The sequence below is a fragment of the Corapipo altera genome, unplaced genomic scaffold (genome assembly GCF_003945725.1).
Source record: "Corapipo altera isolate COAL_440 unplaced genomic scaffold, ASM394572v1 75, whole genome shotgun sequence".
Classification (NCBI taxonomy): Eukaryota; Metazoa; Chordata; class Aves; order Passeriformes; family Pipridae; genus Corapipo; species Corapipo altera.
Window position 1 is genome coordinate 195667 of NW_020884887.1, and position 26119 is coordinate 221785.

At 52.7% G+C, this 26119-nt stretch overlaps 2 protein-coding genes across 4 annotated transcripts in view; one reads left to right on the forward strand and one right to left on the reverse strand.

Annotated features, from left to right (window-relative positions):
* The window catches only part of PFDN1 (prefoldin subunit 1), a 33027-nt gene extending 12347 nt beyond the window's left edge, over positions 1-20680 (forward strand). Inside the window, exons 3-4 of the mRNA XM_027643154.1 lie at positions 4571-4655; positions 20517-20680. Coding sequence (XP_027498955.1) covers positions 4571-4655; positions 20517-20600 — 169 coding nt within the window. The 3' untranslated portion in view covers positions 20601-20680. The remainder of the gene's footprint in view (positions 1-4570; positions 4656-20516) is intronic.
* Positions 20681-24306: 3626 nt separating this feature from the next.
* Positions 24307-26119, reverse strand: part of CYSTM1 (cysteine rich transmembrane module containing 1) — a 22528-nt gene continuing 20715 nt past the window's right edge. For all 3 annotated transcript variants that reach the window (XM_027643156.1, XM_027643157.1, XM_027643155.1), the window contains exon 3: positions 24307-24776. In XM_027643156.1, coding sequence (XP_027498957.1) covers positions 24670-24776 — 107 coding nt within the window. In that variant the 3' untranslated portion in view covers positions 24307-24669. The remainder of the gene's footprint in view (positions 24777-26119) is intronic.

The window sequence follows — 26119 nt, forward strand, 5'->3', positions numbered from 1 at the left end:
CCTGATGAGAGCCCGAAGGCCATTTGGGCCAGAGCATCGGGGAGTGCATTATAAACACTGATCAAACTAAAATGATAAAAGAAAATTACAGTTGGGAAGGGGTAAGAGGTCCCTTCAGAAGGAAACTAGAGCCTCAGAGAGCATATATAAACCACTTTCTCTGCCTTGGGGAAACAAAATTCCTGATGTGGAGCTCACAGAGGGAGGAAAATAGAAACAAGTGGGAATATTTAGAGCGAGGTTTCTCTTTCAGTTCCCTCGTGCTCTATTTTTGTTCCTCGTATTGCACTTGAGAACCAGAAGTCACTGGGAGACTGGAGCACGTAGGTACAGCCAACTGGCAACCTCTTGGCTCTGCTCCATGGAGCTGTTCTTGTTGGCAGCCCAGGTTTGGCTGAACACTGCTGTCCTCGGGGACCCCACTGCTCTGCAGTTTCCTTGTCTAATTTTCTTTGTTTTGTTTTTACCATTATCTGGGAACATTGGAAAAATTATCAGTTCTCTGGAATGGGGCAAATCCTGCTCTGTTTTTACTAGCCATTCCCTTTGAAATGGGTGGCCAGCTGAATCCTAGAATATGCTGAGTTGGTAGGTATCCATCAGGATCACCGAGTCCAATTCCTGGCCCTGCACAAGACACCCCAAGGATCACACCGTGTGCCTGAGAGCATTGTCCAAACACTTCCTGAACTCAGACAGGTTTTTGATGCTGTGATGGGGTGAACTTGTCCATTCTGACCCAGATATTTCTGATGTTAATTTAACAATAGTATAAAAGTTCCTGTGTGAAGAGGTGAGCGTTTCTAAGCTTTGTAATTACTGAACATGGTGCTGAACATGTTTTTGAATCACTGTTTGATAGTGTAGGTGTCATGTTTGACAGGTTAATGTGTGCTGTGACACTTCACTGAGAGAAGGCAGATACAGGTGAACTCACTTATCTGGAAGAAGATTTGATTTTGATTCTGTGGACTGGAAGTACTTAAACTCCATCCCAGTTCAACGTAAGAACTCAGGGAGCCTCCCCTGGACTCCAGCAGAGCTGTGGAGTCCTCAGAACTTCCCATGGTTCTTCCATGAGCTTGAAAATCTGTAAATAAAATAACTCCATTTAACTGAAACCAGGCAGCAGAATGACACTGACCTATTTCTCCAGGTTGGTGAGGAGAAAAAAAAAATCATCAAGTTGGTGTATTACTTAGGGTAATTGGAAAAATGGAATTTAGATTAAATTTAAACTCTGGTTTATTACAAGTGCCCTGCAGCACTTCTTACTTAATGAGCAGAACAAGCTTCTGCTTTTTCCAGGTGCTACCATAAACCACATTATTTCCTTAGGGGAAAACTTAGGCCAAGGTGTTGGCCTATCATTTGTTCATCCCAAACTAGACGCTAAAAAACTGATGAGTGTTTTGAGTCCTTCTTATGTTGGAAGGTGAAGCCAGATTTAGATAGTTAACTGTGGATTTTGGATTTATAGCTTCAGCTTTCAAAGAACTGGCCTTTGGCAGCTTCCAGGGCAGCATCTGTGTGCTTTAGGCTGAGGGCTCTGTGGTCTCGTGGCAGAGAATTCAAAGGAGTGGCTCGAAGGCAGTACTGGTGAAGACCTGCAGGATGCTGCTGGCCAAGGCAGGGACATCTACTCTGCTTCTGAGCAAGAGTGTGAATGGACACAGGTTGCAGCCCTCTGTTTTATAGCAGACAGAACGGGGGTGGCTGTACTTGTGCCCAGCTGCCCGCACAAGTCCCGTCAGCGCTAACTTCAGCCATCCCATTTTAATTTGCTGTCACACGTCTGCCAGAGCATTGCAGGAGGCTGGGAGGGAGGATATTTTCCCCAATGACTGCTGTTGACATTTGCAGAATAGAAGTGAAGTCAGCCGGTTGTTTGTCGGAGGTTTTGGTGCCCGTGGCTGTTCCCAACCAGTCGGGATCGCCCAGCGCCGGGACCTTCCCAGCTGCAGCACGGGGAAAATTGCTCAAGCTGTGTTGGTGGTGAATGCTGTTTTTTAGACCAGGGACGTCAGGGAAACCAAAATGATCAATCTTGCTGTACAGTTTGGGGAAGCAAATGAGAAGGGATTCCATTCTTCTTTGCTGCCCCCACAAAAAAGGAAATAATTCAGGAAATGTTCACATACACAGGCAGGCTCGGGGAAGCGGTGACGTGGGAAGGGACTGATGGCTTTGTGTACAGAGGGCATCTTGGCAGCTGCTGCAGAAACAAGGCAAAACTTGAGTATTTACCAGGCAAAGTTTGAGTGTTCACTGCAAAATTTACAGGGCTGTGTGTGAAGGCTGATGATTTTTATTCTGGTGTTGTAGGCTTGAGGTAAGAGCGTCAGAATGATGTGGTTGCTGGTGGTCCTGAATAAAAGCTCTTATCTGGCTCTGCATCTAATAGCAATGTAAATAATTCCTCTTTCCTGGAAGGGTGGTTTTGGACTTGATTTTCACAAGACTGGGCAAACCCTGCATTTTACTTCAGCGGCCTGGTGTGTGCTAGGACCCCAAACCATTACCACTGTGTGTTCCTAGTGGGAAAAGGGAGATTGAGAGAGTCTGAGTGAGCTGTGTTGGTAAGAACAGAAGCAGATAGAGAATAAAGATGATAAAGCCAGCAATAAACATGAGCTGAGACTGGGAAGAAACAAGGAGAGATTTGAGAAAATTGCGACATAAAAGATGCAGCGGAAATTCCTGTGGAAAAGAGGAGGTGAAGTGGAACAGGGAGAGAAGAGGGAGGAGGAGGTGATCACTGCATGCAGTTAATAGCAGCCCCAAAGAGAGTTTTAATTGGAAACCTGTTATAATTAACCACAGATTTGCTCCCATGCGTGTCAGGAATGTGTGTGGCAGGGAGTTTTCCTTTTGGCTGTTGCGTTGCTGATGCGGAGTCCGTTGGGGTTCCAGCCAAGTGGCAGATCCATCTTTGGGTTTACCAGGCCCCGAGCAAACACGTTAATGATGTAGTTTGTGGTGTGGGAGATGACACTGCAAACTGATTTCAGAATTTTCTGTAGCAGACGGGGAATGTGCTCTGATTCTGCCCTGTCTAAAGCTGCTCTTTTTAACCGTTCAAGCACGAGCTCCTGTCACCTGGCAGGAAGACGTTGACCCTAGTTGGTGCTGGAGGAGACCTTGACCTCATTGGTATGACCCGTGGAGGCTCCTTCTAAATCCCCTGGGGGACTTTCTAAGTAGGGAAGGGGTTGAATCTGCAGCTTGTGCATTCTTTATGTCTGGAAGGATGAAAAGCAAGAGGGTTCCTCAAATTCGTTTGAACTTAGTTGTCCTTTTGCCTCTTTTTGGGATGACAGTGCCATGTGCTGGAGAGCTGCTTTGAATGCTGGTGCTCCTTCAGAGGCTCCTCTGAGAGAGGTAGGCAGCTTTCTGCTTGCTGGTGAGCAGGATTGCAGGGACTGAGATGATGTGGATGCATCTTTCAAATCCCTTTGGCAATTGAAAACAGAACAAGTGGAAACCAGTGGCTGCAATTCCAGTTAAAAATGGCCACTTCTCCTCCCACAGAAGAACACCTTGGCAGGTGAAAGCATGGAAATTTGGAGGTCAGTGAGGGGGTGGGTTAAAGCCAAGGTCTGAGAATTGGAGCTGTGAAAGCTCCATGGCTCTCTGCTGGAAGCACCTGTCTCTCTATTGTCACATCACAGAAGGGTGTGGGTTGGAAAGGATCTTCACAGACCATCCAGTTCAATCCCCCTGCCATGGGCAGGGACACCTTCCACTAGACCATGTTGCTCCAACCTGGCCTTGAACACTTCCCAGGGATGGGGCAGCCACAACTTCTCTGGACAGCCTGTGCCAGGTCCTTACCACCCTCACAGTAAAACCTGTCTTCCCTATGCCCAACCTAACCCTGGCCTGTTGTGTTTAAAACTGTCCTGTCATGATAGGCCTTGCTCCTTGTCCTGTCATGATAGGCCCTGGTCAAAAGTCTCTCTCTGTCTTTCATATAAGCCCTTTTTATATGTTGAAAAGCTGCAGTAAGTTCTCCCCAGAGCCTGTTCTTCTCCAGGTTGTACAACCCCACCTCCCTCAGCCTTTCCCTGTGGAAAGCTTTGGTTTTACTGTGCAGGTTTATTCACCTTGCAAGCACTACATAGGTAATAAATGGCTTTTACCTGTTGGAAGAGTCTTCCTTGACTGCATGCAAACAACTGGTTTAAATCCCTTTGAAGAGAAGATGCTGACAGACTCCCCTTGCTGTCTGTGTGCCAGAACTGCTTCCAGATCATTCAAGGACACTGAATGACAAGGGAAGATATCTGTGCATCCATGTTCATCCTCCAAGAGCATGGATGAGGTTGGTGAGCCTTTGGGACCAACCTCTGTGAACTGGCAGAGGAATTTCTCCTGCCTCAGTCCCAAACACAGGGATGAGGATGAACACTTAGGAGAGGTGGCTGTAGAGTATTTACCAGACAAAGTTTGAGTGTTCACTGCAAAATCTACAGGGCTGTACTCAAGGTGGCTGTACACTTGGTGTGTAGCTGGGCGCACACAGCTGTAAAAAACGTCCAACGTTGTCTCTCTTCTTTTTTACTTGTAGGTTTATTCTCCAGCCTAAAGGAGTGATTCATAATCAACTCTTAGAAAAACAGAGGATAGCTGAAGAGAAAATTAAGGAATTAGAGGTAAGTTTTGGCAGGTAATAATGCTGAAAGTAGGACACCGAAGGTTAACAAGATGCTGTTTGCTACATCTGATTTTTATCTGTTAACTTTCATTCTCAAGGATTGTAACTAGGGGAAACAGAGAGCCTGTTACAAGTAACCTACAAGTAACTCACGGCACTTGGTTCCTTTCCTAGATCTACACACCTTTAGGGATTGATCACACTCTGTGTCCTGATATGAAAACTGGGGGTGAGGAATTCAAATGAGATTAGTAGGAGCAGGGTTTAAAACAAGCAAAAGGATGTTGGTGTGGTCATTTGCTGCAGATAACTGATGTGAAACTTGGCCAGTGCTGTGGGTATTAAAGGTTACACTAGCTCAGGACAATTGCACAAATTCATGGTAGAGAAATCCATTGAGAATTACCAAATATGTAGAAATGGCATCCTGCTCAGGAAGTCCCTGAGCTAAAAATGTCTGGAGGGTGGGAAAGTATGAGGAGGAAGTACCATATAGGCCTGTCTTGTCCTTCTGCTCTGCATCTGCTTGATGAGTGGATCTGTGAGGAGATGGGAGATGGGACTTTGTTTTGACAATGTGGTCAGAGCACTTCTGTGTTCTCGTGTTTATCTGGTTGGAGTATTCAAGGCAGAGAAGGATATCTAGGAAATAAAAAGTAGTGTCTGCACAAGTTCCAGTGTTCAAACGAGCTATCTAGTGAATCTTGACTATCGTCTCATGGCTGCATGTTCCTCAGAGAAGATGTTCAAAATGTACTTTCCCAAGGCTGTTAGTGTGGGTTTTTTTCTTAATGCTCCTAAAGTATCATTGATACAAACCCCTGTTCATCGGTCTTTGGGGAATGACAGGGAAAGCAAAGGCTGAGTTGTGTTAAGCTGCTTATCCCTTTAGTGTTTTGGAGAAAGTGAGTGTGGAGACCAGCTAAGCAGGGACAAGCAGGAATAGGAAGTCAGTGCTCAAACCCGCTCAGACCTGTGCAGTTCTGTCTCTGTTGTCCCCTACTTACACTGAAGTAGAGGTTGAGTTTGTGTTTTTTTTAATTCCTTCTTAAAACTCAGCCTGCCTGGGGAGCTGTAGAGTAAGCCCATCCCCATGGGTTGTGTTGCCTGGAGTGTTTTCTGTGCCAGACACAAATGGGGTTTGTGTTTCTGCTTATGAGACCTCAGGCCAAACAAGTGCTCCATGGACAGGTTGTATATTTAAGGTGGTGTGGAGGCAAGGCACAGTTATTTTTACAGTTATGTGATAAAAGCAATGGTATCCTGGCTCCTGTGGAGCCATTCCTGATGCCAATGGCTCTGTGCAAAGACAGCCCTGCAACTGGGGTTGGAGGACTTCATGGCAGCACCTCTGGGTTTGGAAGCAGGTGGAGTGTGGCCGGGCAGCCTCTGTTTGCAAACTGCCCCTCGGGTTCCTGCCAGCTCCAGGGGCTGTGATCAGCTTTTTGGCTACTGTGCCCTTCAGCCCTTCAGCATCTGGGTTTCTTCCTGTTCCTGGTGGGGAATGATCTTACCTCCTGAACTTTCTGATCGCTGAGTTCGGCAGAATGGATGGAATTCCCCCCAAATTACAACCTTGGCCATTCTCACACGAAGCCTCAGACCCGGCTGCTTCACAAATGTTGTTTTTCTGCTTTGTAGCTCCCTGTTGCTGTCTCTCTGGTTGTGGCCATTGAATTGAAGTTCCCAGCAATAGTGACTGTCTCAAAAGGTGGTTGGAGTGCAAAGGCTGTTGCCACGTGGGTTGTTTTTTCTTTTTAATCATGGACAGTAGGGCTCAGTTTGCCAAAATGTTTGACAGTTTGTTTTAAGTGAACATTCAAGTCCGTCTTTTAACTAATCTGCTTCCAGCTGGCTGTGGCAGTTCTGTGAAAAGGGATTCCCCATGGAGGAGGACAAGCACTTAGACAACTGACATTTCGGGGGAAATACCTGAATCCAGCTCAGAGAGTACTTATCACAGGAGCAGGGGATTTTGCTTGTCCTGAAAACAAGTTGTGACCGAAGCAGGAAAGAATGTGAAACTTTGTGACCTTGTGCTTCCACCGCATCATTGTAAAATAAATACCAAACCAAGAAAGGTTAAAGCTTCCCTCCATCCATTATTAAAGCTGGAAGGGTTTTAAAGCTTAGGTTTATATTTTACATTGTTAACTACCTTATTACTTACTCACATTTCTCATTTTGCGTAGCTGAATCAGGCTGGTCAGAGTAATCCCCCAGGGCCAGGACGGTGTGGCTGATCTGGTTACTCATGTAGCCTGAGCTTGAGGCAATTGTGCCTTGCTGTGATGACACTATTGCCAAGGGATTGTGAAATATGTATTTTTTTGATACATGCTTGATTCTGAGAAATGCTCTCCCTGCCACCTCAGTGCTGTTTGCAGAGGAGCACAGCACTGCTGAGCTCTAGTGAAAATCCATCCAGCTGCGTGGCAAGGAGAGCTCCTGAGTACTGCCTGTTCCTGTTCCTGGAAATGTGGCTCTAACTTGCTCCAAAGGTGTGAGCTGGGTTTCCTGACATTCACAGCTGTCAGTGAACTTTGAAAACTCTGAAGGCTTTTGTGCCTGGATCGGAAGCTCCTTTTCTCCCTCTGGCAGTTTCCCCCTCTCCAGTCTGTGCTGTTGCAGTGGTGCATTGCTTTCTTGAAGGCAGCATCACAAAATTGATGGGACACTGCTGGTTTGGGCCTCCTTGCAGAGCAGCAAGGACAACCAGACCTGTCCTTGTACAAGGCTGGGAAAATGAGTGTTGACTGGAATACACGTTGGTTATACCTGTGTTGTGGGAGCTCCAAAGGGTCTGGATGTGGACGAGGGGGCAGTGCAGAGCTGTCAGTTATTCTGCAGCAAACCCAAGGTAACTTTACCCTTCTTCTGAAAGCTGTGTGGGAAATGAATATGTAAGTATATATAGAATTATGGAGTGGTTTGAGTTGGAGGAGACCTTTAAGCTCATCTCATTCCATCCCCTGCCATGGGCAGGGACACCTTCCAGTATCCCAGGTTGCTCCAAGCCCCATCCAGCCTGGCCTTGGACACTTCCAGAGATGGGGCAGCCACAGCTTCTCTGGGCAACCTGTGCCAGGGCCTCACCACCCTCACAATAAAGAATTTCTTCTGTATATTTAAACTAAATTTCCCCTCTTTCAATTTGTACCCATTACTTCTTGTCATATCACTACAATTCCTGATGAAGAGTCCAGTCCCTCTCCAGCTTCTCTGTAGGCCCCCTTCAGATCCTGGAAGGTGCTGTGAGGTATCCACACAACCTTCTCTTCTCCCCAGGTTTCTCAGCCTGTCAACTTCATATGTACCCACGTAACATTCTGAACTTCACAGCTTGTCCATAATCCTTTGGAATCCAAATAAACTGCCCAGGCTTGCTGGCACAACACCTGTGCCTGCTGACAGGCTGTGCCAACAGGGCTTACCCAAACCTCCAGAGATTTGGTGCCAGAGGCTCCCTCACACACGGGCATGGGACACGTCCTGCTTAGCAGGAGCCATTGGATTTTTCCAGTCCTGATACTATCAAATTCTTGTTGTGTTTCACGGTACAGGGGGTATGTGTTAAATCTATTTTGAAAGCATTCTAAAGGGATGAGCACAGACTCTTTTTAGCTCAGCAATGTTTGTGCAGTATTAGGAGAAAAACCAAGTAATGTTTTTCTTCCCTTGTTTTTAAGGAAACATGATATGTGAGGGGTGGAACAATGCTTTGTTTCAGGAAATGTTATCCGTTTCCATTGTAGGGCTACATGGATTCTGTTTTTAAATGTGGCATTTTAAAGAGAACAAACTCTATGATGTTATAAAGACATGGAAAATTGATTCTTCATTAGGGGTGGAGAAAGCGATTATCACTGTGTGCTTTCTCTGATAATATCTGATAGTCCCCTTCTCTCCTGCTATATTCAGCTTGTTTAGTTGTCAGGCGTTGTCAGACTAAATTGCTAAAAATAACAAATAAGGGGGAGGCTCTGCTGGGCAGCTCTGTCTGCTGTGTGCCACTGAATTTAGCTCCTTCGGGAAAAGGGCAAAAGCAACCTGCAGCTTTCTAGTTGAATTGGATTTTGGTTTTAAACTCTGACCACAACATAGCTGTGTGCTTGTTTCCCAGGCAGTTCCTTCACATGTCTGTGGGAGGCTGAAAGTTTACTGCTGCAGAGTTTGGCTGGTTGGTTTCTTCTCTGGCTGCCTGGAGTAGACAAAGCTTGATCAAAAAGCTTGAGGGCTTGATTTCTAATTCAGAAATCCTTCACGTGAACCCTAAAAGGCCGTGTCCAGTTTCCCTGTCCCACACAGAACGTGTCTGTGCTCTCATTCCTGGTAGGGGAAGGATCACTGTGCTCTCAAGCACTGCTGTGCTCCACATTGAAAGCTTCAGGTGTTTGAGGAGCTGGTGAAGTTACAAATTGAGTGCATTGCAAAGCCTGGTGGTGAGCACAGACTTCTTCCCCGGCGCTGCCTGAGCTCAGACTTGCTTGTGCTGCAGCTTCCATTTCTCTAATCTTCTTTTTTCTGGGAGCTTTAAAATGGCTTTGCTGCAGCCCCGAGGCGCAGTGGTGGTGCCCCCGCCCTGGAGGAGTCTGGTGGTTGCCACAGCAGTGTTTTCTTGCCCTATGGGAACAAAGATTTCGGCAGGCGAGGTGTGGCTGGGGAGAAGCGCTGGAGCCTGGGGCAGGTATGGCTGGGATGGACCTGCTCGGCTTCCACGTGCCCCAGGAGCAGCTCTCCTTCATTTTTTTTACTAAAAACCCTCAACGTGGAGGCCAATTCTGTGGGTGGCTTTAACGAAGTGAAAACAAGTCTCTTGAGATCTGTGGTGCTCTTTGCAGACCACGAAGTGCCCGTCAGAAGGTTGCAATTGTCGGGACGTTCCTGAGTTAGCCCAGTTTCTTCCAGGGATCTACAGTGCAGAGGTTCTCACCCCCTGGTTGGCTCAGGATAGGCCAGTGCCCAGGAATGTGTGGTGGGATTTTTGACTAAACAGGGGGAAAATAAGGAATGCTTCTGTTTGCTTTGGAGAGGAGAAGCCTCAAGAATAACCCTCTGTGCATTGGCCTGGAGCAGATTTTACTCTGGATGAAGGTGCTGTTCTCCCATTCCATTGCTGGCTATGTGCACGTACTGGGAATGGGATTTTAAACACACCTTGTCACAGAAGTTGCCCCTTGTTTCATAGACAAAGTCAGTCCCTCTGCCTGCTTTAGAGGGAAGGAGGACCCCTAATGTGGATACAAGTGGAGTACAGAGGTGAATTTACCATACATTTGGGCTTGTATGGACTTTTCAGGAGGAAGGTGTGGGAGCTCCACAACTGATTGGTGTGAAAATAAGCTGCAGACAGACCCTTGCCAGGTCCTCAGTGGGGACCAGGCCAGGCAATACCCTGCATCTTGTGTGGCTCTGGGTGTGTGAGGCACCTGTGGGTGTCTGGGCAGGTCCCTCTGGACACAGACATTTGGACCTGCTGAAGTTCCTGGGAAATGTGTTTCATCTTGACTCTGTTGGCTTGTGTCCTCCAAGCCTAAGGTCTGTGCCCTCACTGAGGGCTTGCTCCTGCATTTCAGGCTGCAAAGCTGGAGGCTTAACTTGCTTTCTGAGGACATGGGTGGTCCAGCTGCCTGCCTGAGCTAGCTGTCAGCTGTGGAGCATCCACAGGCACTCCTGTGGGCGAGCAGAGCCTGCATGGGCAGAGCTGTTACCAGTGGTCTGCCTTGTTTTGAAGAAGGGAGTAGCCAAAGCTCATTTTTTTTTCCTACAGGTCTGGCTGTCCTACAGGGAGGAGAATCTGTGCTCTCATTCCTGATTTTTGAAATGAAAAATATTCTGAGCAATGAGAAAAAATAGGCTTTAGAATGATAAAACAGTGAGGAGGTTGAGAGTGTAATGGACACAGAGTTAACACTACAAGCACAAAATCCTGCTTTGTGGAGAGGCCCTCTGACATTGGGCTGGGGCCATATAAATTTAAGGTAAAAACTGGAGGAATTAGGGCATAGCTAATGCTGCTCTAATTCTTCCTCTCTACTAAACTGACTGCTGATGGCAGCCTTCACAGCTGTGAGGAATCTCTGACTTCACTTCTTAATGTTAAGAGGCTTGTGGTCTGTCTGACTGTTGTTTGTCAAAAGTGAGGGTGGCAAACGGATTGTGTTCTGAACTTCATGGGTGTTTTGGGCTGTTTCTCTGTTGTCTGATTGAGTCATCCCTCATCCCAGACAGATGGAAGTCGGTTGTGTGCAGTGAGCACCTTGCAGCTCTTAAAAGCAACAAGTGCTCCTCAGTCCTCACAGGGAGGGAGGTTGGTTTGTTTAGGTACTGGCTCTTACTCGTCTGCTAGATTTGTTTGATAAAGATCAAATAACAGTATGTTCTGCTTTGAAAATTGTGTAAGAAGCTTGTCATGTGTTAAATAGTGCACAAACCACTGGTTACAAAACACGACTTCGGAATCTTAAGAGGCACAGGGAAAAGAAACCCTCGCATTTCAGAGGGGATTCCCAGCTCTCCAGAAGGGTCATCTATGGCCTTAGACCTGGGATGGCTTATAAAAACCTTAGTATCTCACCACCTTTTTGTGAAGAATGGTTGTGGGGTGATGCTGATGTGAGTGGAATGACGTGTATTTATATCATCACATGTGTGGGTATGCATTGGCAAGGCTGGATCTCCTATGTGGACCAATCATTCACCGCAACAAGTTTTCAAACTCACAGATTTTTGCAAGTGGTTGCTTAATTAGTAATTCTTTGTTAGTCTTCCCTGCACTGCAGACTTCAAAGTAAGCACACAAACCAGCTGAGAGGGCAAAGGCTTCATGAAGGGAGAACTGGAATTTGATGACTCTTTGCTTTCGCTGTTCCTACTTTATTTTTAGGTGGATAATTGTAGATTTTAAAAGCAGGAGAATAATTAACATGGGGGTTGTTTGCTTCCTTTTAACTTCTTTTAGAGGCTAGTTTTAGACATGCTGTCGAAATAAAGGTATCCCAGAACTCGTTTTAGGGGGTTTTTTGGGAGAGGGTTGCTCTTGATTTATAAAAACCCCAAACAACTTGCTTTTCAAGCAACTGTTGCCAGTACACTCACATTCCTTTGTAATTCAGAGGAAAGTGAAATACATTATGATTAATTAAAAAACCCACTTCTGCTGCTGTCTTTAAATAGTTTTGTCCATCCAGGAGCCTACATTTAGTCATCTGGGTCTGAAAACATGTCTTGTTTCCTCTGATTAGCATTAAGCTGCTTTTGTGATTACACTGAAATTTTAACACCAAGTTGGTCGATAAGTCTGTCTTTGTCATTGTAAACCAGGGTCTGATTCATTGTCAAAGCTCTCCTTTGTGCTTATGGCTGCAAAAGTATCCAAAGCAACGAGCCGAGCTGGATGTGGGTCCCTCTCCAAATTCCTCTTTGCATGAGTAATAGTTAGTCACAAACCCAGCACTGCTGTCCTTGCCTTAGTCACCAGCCCCTGCAGTGGCTCCTTGGCTGGCCCTTGTGCCAGGCAGCTCTGGGGAGGGGGATTGTTTGTGCCCGATAAACCTCCATCCTGCTTCCATCTCCTCCTCCTCCATCTCGCCTGGGGAGAACAGGAAACGATTATTTGGAAAGCGTGCTCCTGCCTGTCAGGGAGCCCTGACCCAGCCCTGAGTCAGCTTTACAAAGCCACACCTTGCTCCCAGGTATGCGGGGCAGCCCTCCTGCTTCCTGCTGGCCCCATGCCCGGGTCACCCCCTGCTCTGCTGGTGAACGTGTTGGTAGTGACCACGTGGCTGCTTTGAGTGCAGGGAGGTCCGAATTAGAGGGGGGATGCTGCCTGCTTGGGAGCCGACACCATCTTTTTCTTGCTGGTTTGTCTTTGAAATTTATGGAAGTAGTTTTTCTTCTGAAGTGGCCTCGTTTGGCCAGGAGGGGACTGCAAGGGCTGAAAGGTGTGGTGTGGTTTTTGCAAAAGTCCTATTGCCAGGAGGTGTCCTGGTGAGCCACACTGGCTCTGCAGGACCACAGAAACCGAGGCACTGGGTTAGGGAACTTACCACATTTTGCAAGAGGTGGTTTGGTGAGAGACGCTTCCGCCGAAACGGAGCAGGGAGGTTTTCAGCACCGGGGGAGTTTCCTCTCCCCAAGTTCTCTGTGTTTGACCTGACTCTGCTGTCATAAGCCAGGTGAGGGTGCAGTATCCGACCCCAAGCAACATACCCCTGGAAGCTGCTCTAAATGGGGAATTGTGCCAAGAAGGGGTGTCCCGAAAGGAATCCTCTGGGCTGATAATACATTTCTGCTGCCACCTACTGAAAGGTTCCCACTGGTTTGCTTTTGTAGTAGTTCACATCAGGGTAGGGTGCAGGAGTTCACTGGAATAATCCTCATTTCCCAGTCACAAAGAGTAACCGTCTCCTGCTCTACTGGAAGAGCTGTCCTGTGGCTTGGGACAGTGGGTCCCTGCAATTGCCACAGGTTGGGGCAGAAAGTCCTCCTGACTGTCAGCCTTTCTGCCCCTTACCTTGCCCCTTCTCCCCTTAAAGGTACCAAATGTGAGAGGCAGTGGGGGCTTTCCCAAATTAGCTTTTTCAGAGTGTGTTCCTCAGGGTTTCGAGGAACTTTGATAACGGTGGGGGAAGCCCTGCTGGTTGTGCTGTGGTAGGATTGGGACACAATAAAGGTGGATTTGCACCAGCAGTTCTGCAGGCAGGTGCTTCTGAAGATCCTCCTGAGTTGGCACATGCACTCATATGTTTGATGTCCTCACTTACACTTAAATCCAGATGGTTCTGAAGGGACTGAGGGTCCCCGTTACCTTGTGGAAGGGGAAACCCAAGGGTCTGAATCATCACTTCTCCTCTTAGGTAAATGACATCATGATGCTTCTGTCAGCAGCTGTCGTCAGAAAGCAGCTGGGCTCCCTTCCTATTGCACATCATTCACTCTTGAGCAAACTCTGGGCAACTTCCTGAGAGCAATAACTCTGCTTGGAAAGTCTTGGAGCAGATCTAAATATTTGGTGGTTGCTGTAGAGTGCTAATTCCCAGTGTGTACATGTGCCATGGTGTTGAACTGGGTGAGGACCAGTGCTGGGTGGACCCACCAGGGCGTAGGGCTGCCTGCAGACCCACCCCACCCCGTTGCTGGTGCCCACTATTTTGGTTTCTCCCGGAGCAAGAGCAGCTGGGTGCTGTTCAGCAGGTTCACCTCCTTCCCATCATGGGTTCCGAGTGAAATCCCGTTACTCAGAGGGCACGTCCTCGGCACATCGTCTCAGGCTGACTGAAATGTTTGCCTTGCCCAGGGTGCACGACTTGGAGTGCTGTTCTCTGCAGGGAATTTGGGCATTTCCAGCCCCCTGAGCAGCAGTGGTGACCCCAAGAGTGAGGGCAGCTCGGGCTGCCCCTCCTGCCTGGCCCCCCGCACGTGGGCAGCACGACTTGCCTTCCTCCCAGGAAAGATCCTTCTCCAGCCACCCCCGTGCTCCCAGCTCTAGCTCAGGATCTGTTGATCACTTTCCCTTGGGGAATTCCAGAAATGGTTTGAGTTAACTTTGGGGGATACAGAAGCTCTTGGCTCGCAGCAGGTTTTTTGGGACGGTGTCACAAGATGAGCTGTGTCAGGGCTCCCGTTTGAGGCACTGCCTCATGCCTGGGGACTACAGCGTTCCTCGACGGAAGCCCTCTGAGCGTGAGAGTGGGATGCCAGAATCCGGTGGCTGGTAGCCAAGCAGGCTGTGATCCATAGGGAGGTGTTCCCTAGGAAGGGACCTGCCACCTTACTTTGTTCTCACAAGCTGGGTATAAAACAAGTCCATAGAAAAACAGTTTAAGAAACAAACAACGAAAAAAAAGCAACAAAGGAGGGGAAGAAGAAAGAACAGGCTGAAATGAGTAGGCATGTTCCAATACTAGATCCTGACATCTCCATGGGAACAGTTTTGTTTGGGCTTAAGCAGATCTGTGTTTGCAGGTCAAGGGTTGAGCCTCTTGCTGAGGTGATGTGAGAGAAATGGTATTTGAAGAGCAAAAGTCAACCTTGAGTGATAAACCACGACTTGACACAGGAAACTCACCTGTGAGCAGGAGGTGAACCGCAGCATGGATGGGCAGGGCTGCTGTGCCTGTTCCCACAGGGAGCACAGGGCTGTTTGGGAATGCTGGACCATGCTGTGCTCAACCACTGGCTCGAGGCAAGGCCCTGCCACACGCGGGGCTGGCCGTGCCTGACCAGCTCTCCCTGAGGGCAGAGGTGTCTGAATCACAGCGCTGGAGGAAAGACAGTGCTTTGATCATCAAAAGCCCATCCAAGAGGAGCTGATTAATAGTTTTTTGTTGCTGTGGAATCTGTGGATGCCGGCTCTTTAATCTGCCAGGAATGCAAGATCCCGGTGCGTCATCTAGTGAAGCACCAGCTTCTCCAGCAGCATGATGCAACGGGAGCAGAGGTGGGAGGCTGGAGCAGGAGGTGGCTTCCCTACCGTGTCAAAAGGCCACGGGCCACTTCTGTTAACCACAAGTCCTTTTCTTCTTAGGGTGTGAGCTGTAATTGTGTTTGCATTTGATGGAGTCTTTCCGCAGCCGCTGCCAAGAGCAAACAGCGCCGAGCCGGTCGGGGAGCGAGCGCTGCTCGTGGTGGGGAGCGAAGGGCAAGGGAGAGCTGAGGAACAGGGTGATGGCAGGGGCGAGTCTCCTGGCAGTGTTTGGCTGTACCCACCCGTGCCAGGGTGTGCAGATTGGCTGTGCTGGCATGCCTTGGTCAGAAGCGTGCACGGCGAGGGCTGGCTTGTGGTGCTGCCTGCACAGCCCGGCCGAGCTGGTGCTTCCAGGAGTGTGTGCTTCCCACACCAGCTGGGGCTGGTGGCAACCCCCCAGAGCCGTGGCTTACAGTCCCCCAGAGCTCCCTAGGACATGGCAGTGGGCGTTGCATCCCAACATGGCCATTGGATATCAGCTCCCTGCCCTCCCCTCTTCTTCTTCCCTCCCTCCTTTCAGGCAGGGCTGGAGCTGCCAGGTCCTATGAGGAGCAGCTGAGGGAGCTGGGGTTGTTGAGCCTTGAGAAGAGGAGGCTCAGGGGAGACCTCATCACTCTCTACAACTCCCTGACAGGAGGCTGCAGCTAGGTGGTCATCGGGCTCTGCTCCCAGGCAACCAGCAGTAGGACAAGAGGGCTGGGTCTTAAGCTGTGCCAGGGGAGGTTTAGGTTGGATATTAGGAAGAAATGTTGTACAGAGAGTGATCAGCTATTGGAATGGGCTGCCCAGGGAGGTGGTGGAGTCACCATCCCTGTAGGTGTTTAAGAAGAGACTGGACGTGTCACTGAGTGCCATGGTCTGGGTGACAAGGTAGTGTTGGGTCAGAGGCTGGACTTGATGATATCAGAAGTCTTTTCCAGCCTGTGTTTCTGTGGTGGTACCTTCCCTGATAGGCCCTGTGGCTCTGTTGGTGGAGCTGTCGGCTGCACAGCCACCCTTCCTCCTGGGAAGGGTTCCTGGGAGGTGCACATGTGTTGCCTGTCAGATGGGGCTGTGTGAGTGGCCAGTCCTATTTTTGGCCGCATCTCTGATGACATGGGAGGTGGTGTTTTTACAGCTGTACTGACCACACACAGGTCCACCCCTTGCCTGGTTTAGGGAGGCTACAGCAAGCCTTGGAAGTGGGGAAGGCTCCCAGGAGCTTGAAGGGGAGAGTATGGGCCAGGTTGGTGGTACATCTGCAGTCAGGGGCAGGAGAGGTGCAGATCCCAGCTCCTGGGCCCCCAGGAGGTGGTGGGAGGCCCAGCCTGTGGGGTTGGCTCTGCTGCCCAAGGAGGAGTCCTTGGTCATCTCTTCCATCCCTCCATCCCAGTGCCAGGCAGTCATTAGCATGGCAAGCCTGCTTCCATCCAGAAAGCAGATTTAGGTGAGAACACTTCCTTTGGGGCTAGTTTTGAGACAGATCATCAGGGCTGTGGTTTGTCTCGTTCCCAAGTGCTGCAGCCCTTCCTGGCTGGGGAAGGGACTGTTGCTGGCAGTAGGATTAGCTTAAAGAAATTGGGAAACTGTGGGCTGGGAGACATTGACTGCACTGGGTTTTTGGGGGCATCTTCCATGGCTTTGCACCCTCTCAGATGTTCTGCAGGAGGCCCAGACCCAGCTGGGTTGGGGCAGTGGCTCTGTGTTGGTCTCAGTGCAGATGGCAGAGCCCTTTCTGTGAGGGGCAGGAGGGAATCAGGGGGCTGTCACCACAGATAAGGGAGTGGATGGGAGCTGGTGGGTGGCCTGTGGTGGGAACGTGTGAGGATGCAAGAGCTTGTCCTGTGCTGGGGCAGGTCAGCTGGCTCGGTTTTGGAGTGCGTGCAAAGCGTGCTGTCCACCTGGAAATGTGTAGCTGCAATTAATTCTCCCTTCCCACGTGCCCTGTTCCATGCAGCTTCCAGCTCCCTTTTCTCACTTTGTGGGGGAGAAGCTTCTCCAGCTCTGACAGGACCTGCAGTCCCAGGTCATCCCTCCCTTTTTGAGTGAGCTGTGTCTGGGTCATGGGAACACACTGGCCTTTTCCTGGGAGCAGCGGGGGCTGGCAGGGGTTGGTCAGAGGCTGTTCTTCTGAAATAAGCTTCAGCAACACCCCACAAGTGTGTTCTGCACTGTGGTAAAATAAAATCTCTATAGCAAGTGGCTGTGGGAGTCGTGCCCCAGGAGGAGGAATTGGCCCCTTGCTGCAGCCAGAGCCCTCGGCTGACACATCAGCTGCTTCCTGCCGTGCCCTCCGTGTTTCCTCATCAATGCCTTGCCACACTCCCGGTGTGACTGCAGGGCAACAGACCCCGGGGCACTGCCCAGCCTCCTGCAGAGCCTGACCCAGCCAGGAGCTGGGGCTTTTCTGGGAGCTCAGTGTCATGTGGCTACTTCCCTCCACCACCTTCCCAAAGCCAGTCTCCTTTCTCTGTCCTTCCCTGGATTTCTGGGGCTCAGGCAGTGGCATCTGGGGCTGGTTTGGGTACCCACTTTAGGTGGCCAGAGGCCTACAGAGGCTGGGGGAGGGTGGGGGCAGCTCAGGGCACTGGTGTGGTGAGTGGGCAGGAGCTCTGGATCAGCAGCTTGCAGGTTATGCAGTCACCAAAGCCGGTGGGCCAGTGTGCTACCACGTCCCCTGGGGCTGCTGCCACGTTCCCTGGGGCTGCTGCCATGTCCCCTAGGTCTGCTGCCGTGTCCCCTGGGGCTGCTGCCACGTTCCCTTGGGCTCCTGACTGGTGAGCACTGGAGCTACAGCTCTAGAAGTGAAATCAGAGGCTGCAGACAGCAGCAGCCACCTTTAGGTTAATGAGGGACCCGAACCAGCACCGCAGTTGTGGTGTTGCACTGTGAATTCCCGCGGGCTGTGGTTGCTGTGGTAGCAGAGGAGGATCCACCTGGAGGGGCGAACACACCTTCCCAGGGAAATGCATCAGCTCAGAGGGTGCTGAGGTGAAGCCCAAACCAGGTGCTCAGAGGACAAAGGGTTAACTAGAGCTGCAAGTCCAGGCAGATGAAAGCTGTGAGCTGGGGAAGCTGGAGGTGGGGTTTGGGATGCAGGGTGGTGTTCAGGGAACAGATACCACCAGCCTGGCAGGTCTGGCTGGACCGGAACAGCCTCCAGCGTGACTTCAGAGCTGCGCTGCCGTGTCTCTGGGCTCTGGTGTGAGTAGGCAGAGCGTGTGTCAGCCCTCGCTCGGCGGGAGAGACGGAGTTTCCTGTCTAGACCCCAGTAATCGCGGTGAGGAGGGGTTTGCACGCGGGCTCCTGCTGCTTCTCCGGTGATTGCCGAAGCAGAAACCGGGCTGCAGTTCCTGGGGAAGGAACACCTCGTTTGTGCCACGTGTCTCGGAAAATGTGGCGCCCGTCTGCTCCTCGCTGCCCGTGATCCGGGGGTCAGAGTGGGATCAGCCACCGCGCTGGCTCCGGCACTTTTCACTTTTCATTGGAAAGTTTGCAGCCCCCCAGCTGCGGGTGCAGGGCTCACTGGATGCCCAAGTGATGCTCCTGGAGCCCAGGGATGGGACTCCCTGCAGGCTGCTTCTGCAAGGAAGGAGTAAAAGTGTTGGGACCAGCCCAGATCCTCTCATCCCAGACACTGTGTGACCAAGGAGGGTGATTGAGGGAAAGAAAAATTTCCCTCAATCCTCACCTGCCTCAGGCTGCTGGTGCTGCTTGAGTACAGAAATGGCATTAAACCCTGTGCCTTTGCCACGGGCTGTGCAGCTTTGGCAGCCCTGCTCCCCTGGGAGGGCAGAGCATGTCCCTGTGCAGAAATGGGCATTGTGGGTCCATGGGGGACATGGCAGGGGAGAGGGCAGAAAGGCAGAACCATTTCACAGGCTAATTTAATGGCGTTAAAAAGTGGTTTTAGCAATAAATGACTGACCAGAAGTCAGCTCCACTGCTGCCACTCTGCTCTGGTCAGCAGAGCTCGGACCCACGAGGGTTTTTCAGGCTCTGTGACCTCTTGCAGCCTTCAGGCTCAGTTCCCTATGTGTGAAATCCCTCGATGCCTTTCCGGGCAGTGTGGGGACAGTGTGGCGGTGACAGAGTCCTGCTGGTGTGTCACTGACTCACTGACAGTGGGAACCCGTGGCTGTTCTTCCTCTCCCTGTGGTTTCCTCAAAAGCAGTTCCTGTCAGCGAGAGGGACCCCGGGAGAGGGACAAGGAGCCCTTCCTTGGCTGTATCCCTGGCCCTGGATGTCACCAACAACCTTTAGTGTTTAAATAAAAACTCTTCAGCCTTTAGGAACAGGGCTGGGAGGGTTGTCCTCATGGCATAGGCATTCCAGCTGAGTGTGCAGCCATGTGACAGCAGGGGATGGAGGGACAGTGGTCCATGGAGGGACAGAGGTCCTGTGATCCTGTGGGATCACAGGAATTGGGGTGAGGCTCTCAGGGCAGCATCAGCTGTTCTTGCCCTTCACCTGTGCTTGGTTTGGGTGGCCTTTGGGGGCCATTCCTGCCATCCTGGGCTCCTGGTGCTCACCTCCTGGGAAGGTGCCCATGGCAGGATGGTCTGGGCTGCGACCTGGACTCTGGAATTCAATAACAATCCTGCCAGTGCTTATCAATACAAGCTCCCTGGGCTTGTGTGGGGCTGTGCCAAAGTGTCCCCCAGCCCCTTGTGAGGACAGCAGACCCTGTGCCAGTGGTGCTGCAGGTGCCACCGAGGGTGAGCCCAGCTCTGGGGAGATTCCCAAGGCCCCCCATCCAGTCATGGAGTGGGCCCACCCCTGCTCACAGCAACGCTGCTGGAGGAGACTGTTGTGTCTGTTGTTTGGAAACCCAGAGAAAATAGTCAGGAGAGCCAAGTGCTGATTTTTCCAGTCACAGAGGAGCACCCAGACTAGCAGGAAAAAACGCTGCATGCTGAATTCCTATCTTGGGATGCACGGCTTGGGGCTGCTTCCCTGCCAAGCCCAGCCTAATTACAGATGATTAAGGAAACACACGTATTTGGTGACTATGCCAGGGAATTTCTGATAGAAAGGAGGGTCTGGGGTTAGAAAATGGCCTAGCTGGGAAAAAGAGCCTTTTGTGCCCAAGGAGGGAGTTTTGCTGTGTCTCCATAAGGAGGCCTCAGCAGTCCCTCTCTGGGCTCCAGGAGTTACAGGATCTGATTTGATTTCCTTCCTTGCTGTGGTTCATTTCTCCCACTTTTTTGCAGAGGAGGTTTCAGTGGGAACAAAATTCAAAGTCTGTGTAAAACATTTCCACTGCCCCTGTGCCTCTGGGAACGTGTAACCACTGTCCCCACGTGGGGACACCGCCAGGGTGGGGGGTGGCTGGGTCAGCTCTGCCTGGGTGGCCGTGGGCCCTGGTGTGTGCTGGGGGACCCTGACTCTCCTCTGCTTTCTGCCTTGCAGCAGAAGAAGTCGTACCTGGAGCGGAGTGTGAAGGAAGCAGAAGACAATATCCGGGAGATGCTGATGGCCCGCAGGGCACAGTAGTGGCACCCCTGGGTGCCCTGGGCTGATCCCCACAGCCTGCCCCCTCCTTCCCCACCTCAATAAAACTCGTGTCTCTCTGGCTGCTCTCCCGGGGGGGTGTGGTGGGATTTGGGGTGAGTGGCCTGCAGGGAATCCTGCTGCCCTGGAGCAGCTGTGCCCTCGTCCTGCAGACACCCCCTGAGTGCTGCCCAGCGTGGGCACTGGGGGAGGCTGGTGGAGGGGTCCTGCTGGAGAGCAGTGGTGGGGGGAAGAGGGAGGCTGGGAGGGCTGGCACGGGCAGACACGGACATGGACATGGGCATGGGCATGGGCATGTATATGGACATGGGCATGTATATGGACATAGGCATGGGCATGGGCACAGACATGGTCATGGAACACGGACATGAGCATGGACCCAGCCAGCCCATGCTGGGTGGTCATTCCCACTGTCCCAGGCCATTTCTGCTGTCCTGGGCTGTTCCCACTGTCCTGGGCCATTCCCATTCTCCTGGGCCGTTCCAGCTGTCCTGGTCATTCCTGCTGTCCCAGGCCATTCCTGCTGTCCTGGGCCATTCCCTCTCTCCTGGGTCATTCCCACTCTCCCGGGCCATTCCCACTCTCCTGTGTCATTCCTGCTGTCCCGGTCATTCCTGCTCTCCCGTGCCTTTCCCTCTCCCAGGCCATTCCCACTGTCCCGTGTCATTCCCAGTGTCCCATGCCATTCCCGCTGTCCTGTGTCATTCCCAGTGTCCCAGGCCATTCCTGCTGTCCAGGGCCATTCCCTCTCTCCCGTGTTATTCCCACTGTCCCAGGACATTCCCGCTGTCTTGTGTCATTCCTACTGTCCCAGGCCATTCCCGCTGTCCCGTGTCATTCCCAGTGTCCCATGTCATTCCCTCTCTCCTGTGTTATTCCCAGTGTCCCAGGCCATTCCTGCTGTCCCATGCCATTCCCTCTCTTCCGTGTCATTCCCTCTCTCCTGTGTCATTCCCTCTCTCCCGGCCATTCCCGCTGTCCCTTGTCATTCCCTCTCTCCCGTGTCATTCCCACTGTCCCAGGCCATTCCCGCTGTCCCGTGTCATTCCCTCTCTCCCAGCCATTCCAGCTGTCCAGGGCCATTCCCACTGTCCCTTGTCATTCCCTCTCTCCCGGCCATTCCAGCTGTCCAGGGCCATTCCCTCTCTCCCGTGTCATTCCCAGTGTCCCAGGCCATTCCCGCTGTCCTGTGTTATTCCCTCTCTCCCGTGTCATTCCCTCTCTCCCGTGTCATTCCCACTGTCCCAGGCCATTCCCTCTCTCCCGGCCATTCCCGCTGTCCCGGTCGCTCCGCACTCCCGGGCGCGAGGGGACATCGCCACCGTGTGGCCCCTGCGGGAACTGCACCTGCCCGGCCCCCGCCCGCTCCTCCCGGGATCTTGGAGCCGGGCAGGAGTTACCCGGTCCTGTGCCGACCCCCGCGCTCTCATCCCACGGGCACGCGGCTGCTGCCACACTTTGGGACGGCCTTTCGCTGCCCCCGGGTTCCCAAACCACCAGCTGTGTCACCAGCGGGTCCCGTGTCACCTCCGCCGGTGATCCCACGGCTGCCCCACGGACACGGGGCCGCTCCTCCCTGGAGCTCTCACACCCTGCACACACACGGGCAGGGAGGGAGCCCCGGGCGGGAGAGCGTTTGGGAGGAATTCGATAAGCTCAGACAGACTGGGGGGATCAGGTGCTGGACAAGAGCAATGACCAGGGGGTCACCAACACCCTGCAGGGCCCCACACCTCACTGCTTTCCCACACTTCCTCCTAAAAATCACCTGCACCTTGGGGGCCTCCCCGAAACATCCCATAACAAGTCCTGTGCAATCCCAAACAGTTTGCATCCAAGTAAGTGTCCCACTCCCAGGTATCAGCCCTGTAACCCCACAGGTGATCTGGAGGCTGCCCTGGGATGGGTTGTAGGCTGGACACGGGGCTGCAGCTCTGTGGGGCAGTCCTGGGAAAGGCCCTGAACAAGGCATCTTGGTCGGGTTCCTGCCTGCACTGTGCCCATGGGCTCTGCCAGGGCTGGGGATGGGCCTGTGAGGGGCTGGTGGGGCTGGGAGGCCCCTGGGTGGGCTGTGGGTGGGCTCCCTTCCCAGGGGGACTCTGAGCTCCTGTGTGTGTGTGCAGACCTGCTTCATCCCATCACCCACTGCGAGCAGCCACATCTGCCACTTCCCAACCTCGGTTTCCATGTGTCCTGGCGTCTCTTCCAGGTGCTGGGGTGGGGAAACAGGTGGGCCCTGGGTCAGGTTGTCCCCATTTGGGTTGCAGGGCATAGGACTGGCCAGGTGGGTCAGCCCCTTTCTGGTGCAGTGGCCAGAGACTCCCCACTGCAGAGGCTGCCAGAGCTTCACCCTCTGCCCTGCCCTGGCACTGGGATGGGGAAGGGGTGCCCAGGCCCACTGGGGACTGGCAGAGCCTGAGCTCTCCCACAGCCCAGGCAGCTGGGGTGCTGGGAGCTGGGGTGGCCCTTCCTGCTGGAGCATGGGAGATGTGACGTGCCCTGCCTGTCCCCAAGGACGGGCACTGTGGCACCCAGAGTGCTGCTGCAGCCACTTGGTTGGTGTCTGGGACAGGTGCCAGAGCAGGAAAACAGAGTCCTCACCCCCTCCCCTGCTGAGAGCAGCTCCTGCTGCACCCAAGACAGGGCAAGGAGCTGAGGGGAGTGTGCAGGGCTGGGGCTCCCTCGGGCCTGGCAGGGACAGAGCCATTCCCTTGGCTGGGAAGAGGCAAGGCCAGGTTGGGGGCAGGGGGGAGCACAGGGCTGGAGGGGGCATGGAGGGTCATGGGCACAGAGCAACCCAACACTCCACTTCCCTCCCACCCACGGAGGAGGGTGAGCCAGGGACTCCCCTCCTGTGCCCCTGCAGCTGCCAAGCTGCCAGGGAGGTGACAGTGACAGGGAAGGTGACAGCACCCGTTCCTGGGAGCTCTGGGAACCCAGCCACAGAGCTGAGCTTAGGGCTGCAGGGGGGCAGGAAAGGGGCATTAAGGCTCCTGGGGACAGGCAGCTGCCAGGGGCTCTCATCCACTCCAAACCCCAGACCAGAGCCCCAAACTTGCACTGCTGAGCTCTGAGTCAAGGTGCACAGAGCACCAGGGCCATCTGAGGGACAGCGAGAGCAGTGCCCCTTGCAAACAGATCCAAGATCCCTGGGTGTTCTCCGGGCACTGCAAAGCAAAGCTGGTGTGTGCATCAGGTTTGGTCCCAAGGCTGGGGGGGCAGTAGGATGTGACTCCCTGGGACCAGCAGCAGGTTTTCCCACTTTTCTGCAGACAAAAGCTTTTTATCCCTCTTCTGGCCAGGCGTGCCATGGAACAGCTTCAGCTCTAAATCTTCTGCACTAAATTAATCCATGGCCTTGTATCTTCTTACCCATTAATTTACCCCCTGCTCTGCAGCAGGGGATGACGGATCACAGCTTGGGATCAGTCCTTCCCCAAGAGCTGCAGCAGCTCAGCCTGTGCTTCTCCAGGAGCTGCTGGAGAGGGCGCTGGTCCCAGAAGGGGACGTGCCCGCCCAGTCCCGAGGGATGAAAACCCAATTGTGCTGCCCGGTGTGGGATGAGGGGGTTGGAGGTGCCAGACCCAGGACTCCCACCTGCAGAGCCAGTGCCCGCGGGGGGCTGAGGACAGACAGCACCAGGGGACACTGCCCCTGCACGGACAGATTGACTGAAACAGCCGGGACCTAGCGAAGAAAATCAACTGTTGGCTTTAATTATTGCGTATGTCTTTGTCTCTAGGGCTAGGAAAATCTCAACTGGTAAATATACATTTCATCAGAATGCCTTTGGCTGAAATACACCATCAGCACATTCTTCAAAGTTACAACAAAAGTCTTAGAAATGTTAAAAAGGGTTTTTTTTTTTTTTCTCCTTTTCCTTTACTAAAATAAAGGAGTTGCACCCCCCCACCCCCGACAAGGCGCTAGGACGGACAGACGGGAACCTCTTGGCTGTGCAAAGCAGAGCAGTTGATTACAGTAACAGAAAAAAAGAAGTCGGGGGGCAGGAGTGGGGAGGCTGCATAGCGCTCTGCGGGCGGCGGGCGGCTCAGGTCAGCATGTCCCAGAGGCAGCAGCAGCACAGCGCGGTCCAGCAGGCTGTCAGGCAGGCGCTCTCGCCCGTGTCGTCCCTCCGCCGCTCCTCCACGACGTACACTGCGGGCACAGAGGGGCACAGAGGGTCAGTCACACGGTAACCACTGAGAGGAACAAGAGCCAGGCGGAGTTTTCCCAGGAGGTGCCACCCTCCCCAGCTGCGCCTGGACCGGAGGGAGGAGCTGCTGCCTGGCTCTGCTCCAGCCCTGCCACACACACACAGCTGCCTCCTCCCCCTGGATGACCAGCTCCAGCTCTGCCCCTCCTGCACCTGAGGCACAGCTCAGGAGGTGGCGGTGCTGGGACACCCCGCTGGCCAAGGGGCACCTTGGGTGTCACCTCATGGACAGACACCACCCCAGCTCTGCCCCCCAAGGGCTGCCCGGAGGCTCCCAGCAGTCCACTGGGATTTCCTGCACTCTGCCAGCTGCCTGAGCACACAGGAGGGAGCCTCAGGTTTGGATGGAGCTCTCCCAGCAGGGTCTCCTACCTGAGGCCGGTGTGCTGCCTGCTCTCTGTGCCAGGCCCCAAGGCCCATTCTGGACAGAGGAGCAGTTCAGCTTCGGTTCCTCCTCACTGAGCCTGGGCTTTCACACCCAGAGCTGTGGCAGTCTGAGGACAGGCAGGTGATTCGCCTTCCTGACAACTTCCTTGGGTCTGTTTGTTGTGGTCTGCAGGAGTCCAACCTACACACATGGCGGTGGCAGGAGACAGCTCATGGCATCAGCCTGGCCCTCCCACGGGCCTGCTTTGAGCTCAGGAAACCATTCCCTGTCACTGCTCCAGCTCTGCAGAGCCATGGGCACAATGACCCTCCAGCTCACACATTGCCAAAACTCTGACAGCACCAAGTGGGGAAGAGAGAGGGACAGCCCAGTACCCCCAAATGTCTGCCCTCGGGTCCAGCCTGTGCTCCAGCCCCAGGCAGTCTCCCTCTCACCAATGGGAATAACAGAGGGGGCATCTGCTGTGCAGGCACAGCCCCACTACCTGTTCTCCATGGGGAGGTGACCCAGGGGCTCAGCCTGGGCTTTTTTTTTTTTCCCTGGTGGATCCAGGAGTTCTGAACAAGCAGCTCTTTGGTGCCTTTGTTTGCTCTGAGAAGGTCCTGTTACAAAGAGTGGAGGGAAAACACACACCAAATGCTCCAAGAGCCCTGTGCAAGATGGTGACATCCCTGGGCTGGAGCCCTGAGGCAGCCCTGGCTTCCAGCTGGTTGCCAGGTGCTGTTCAAGCTGTCCCACCTCTGAGCCGTGGGGAGCTGGATTGTTGCTGCCAGAACACTGCCATGTCCAAAACTGAGGGTCCCAGTGCCCAGAGACATTCAGACTCACACAGCCATACTCAAAACCGAGGGTCCCAGTGCCCAGAGACATCCAGACCCACACAGCCCTGTCCAAAAC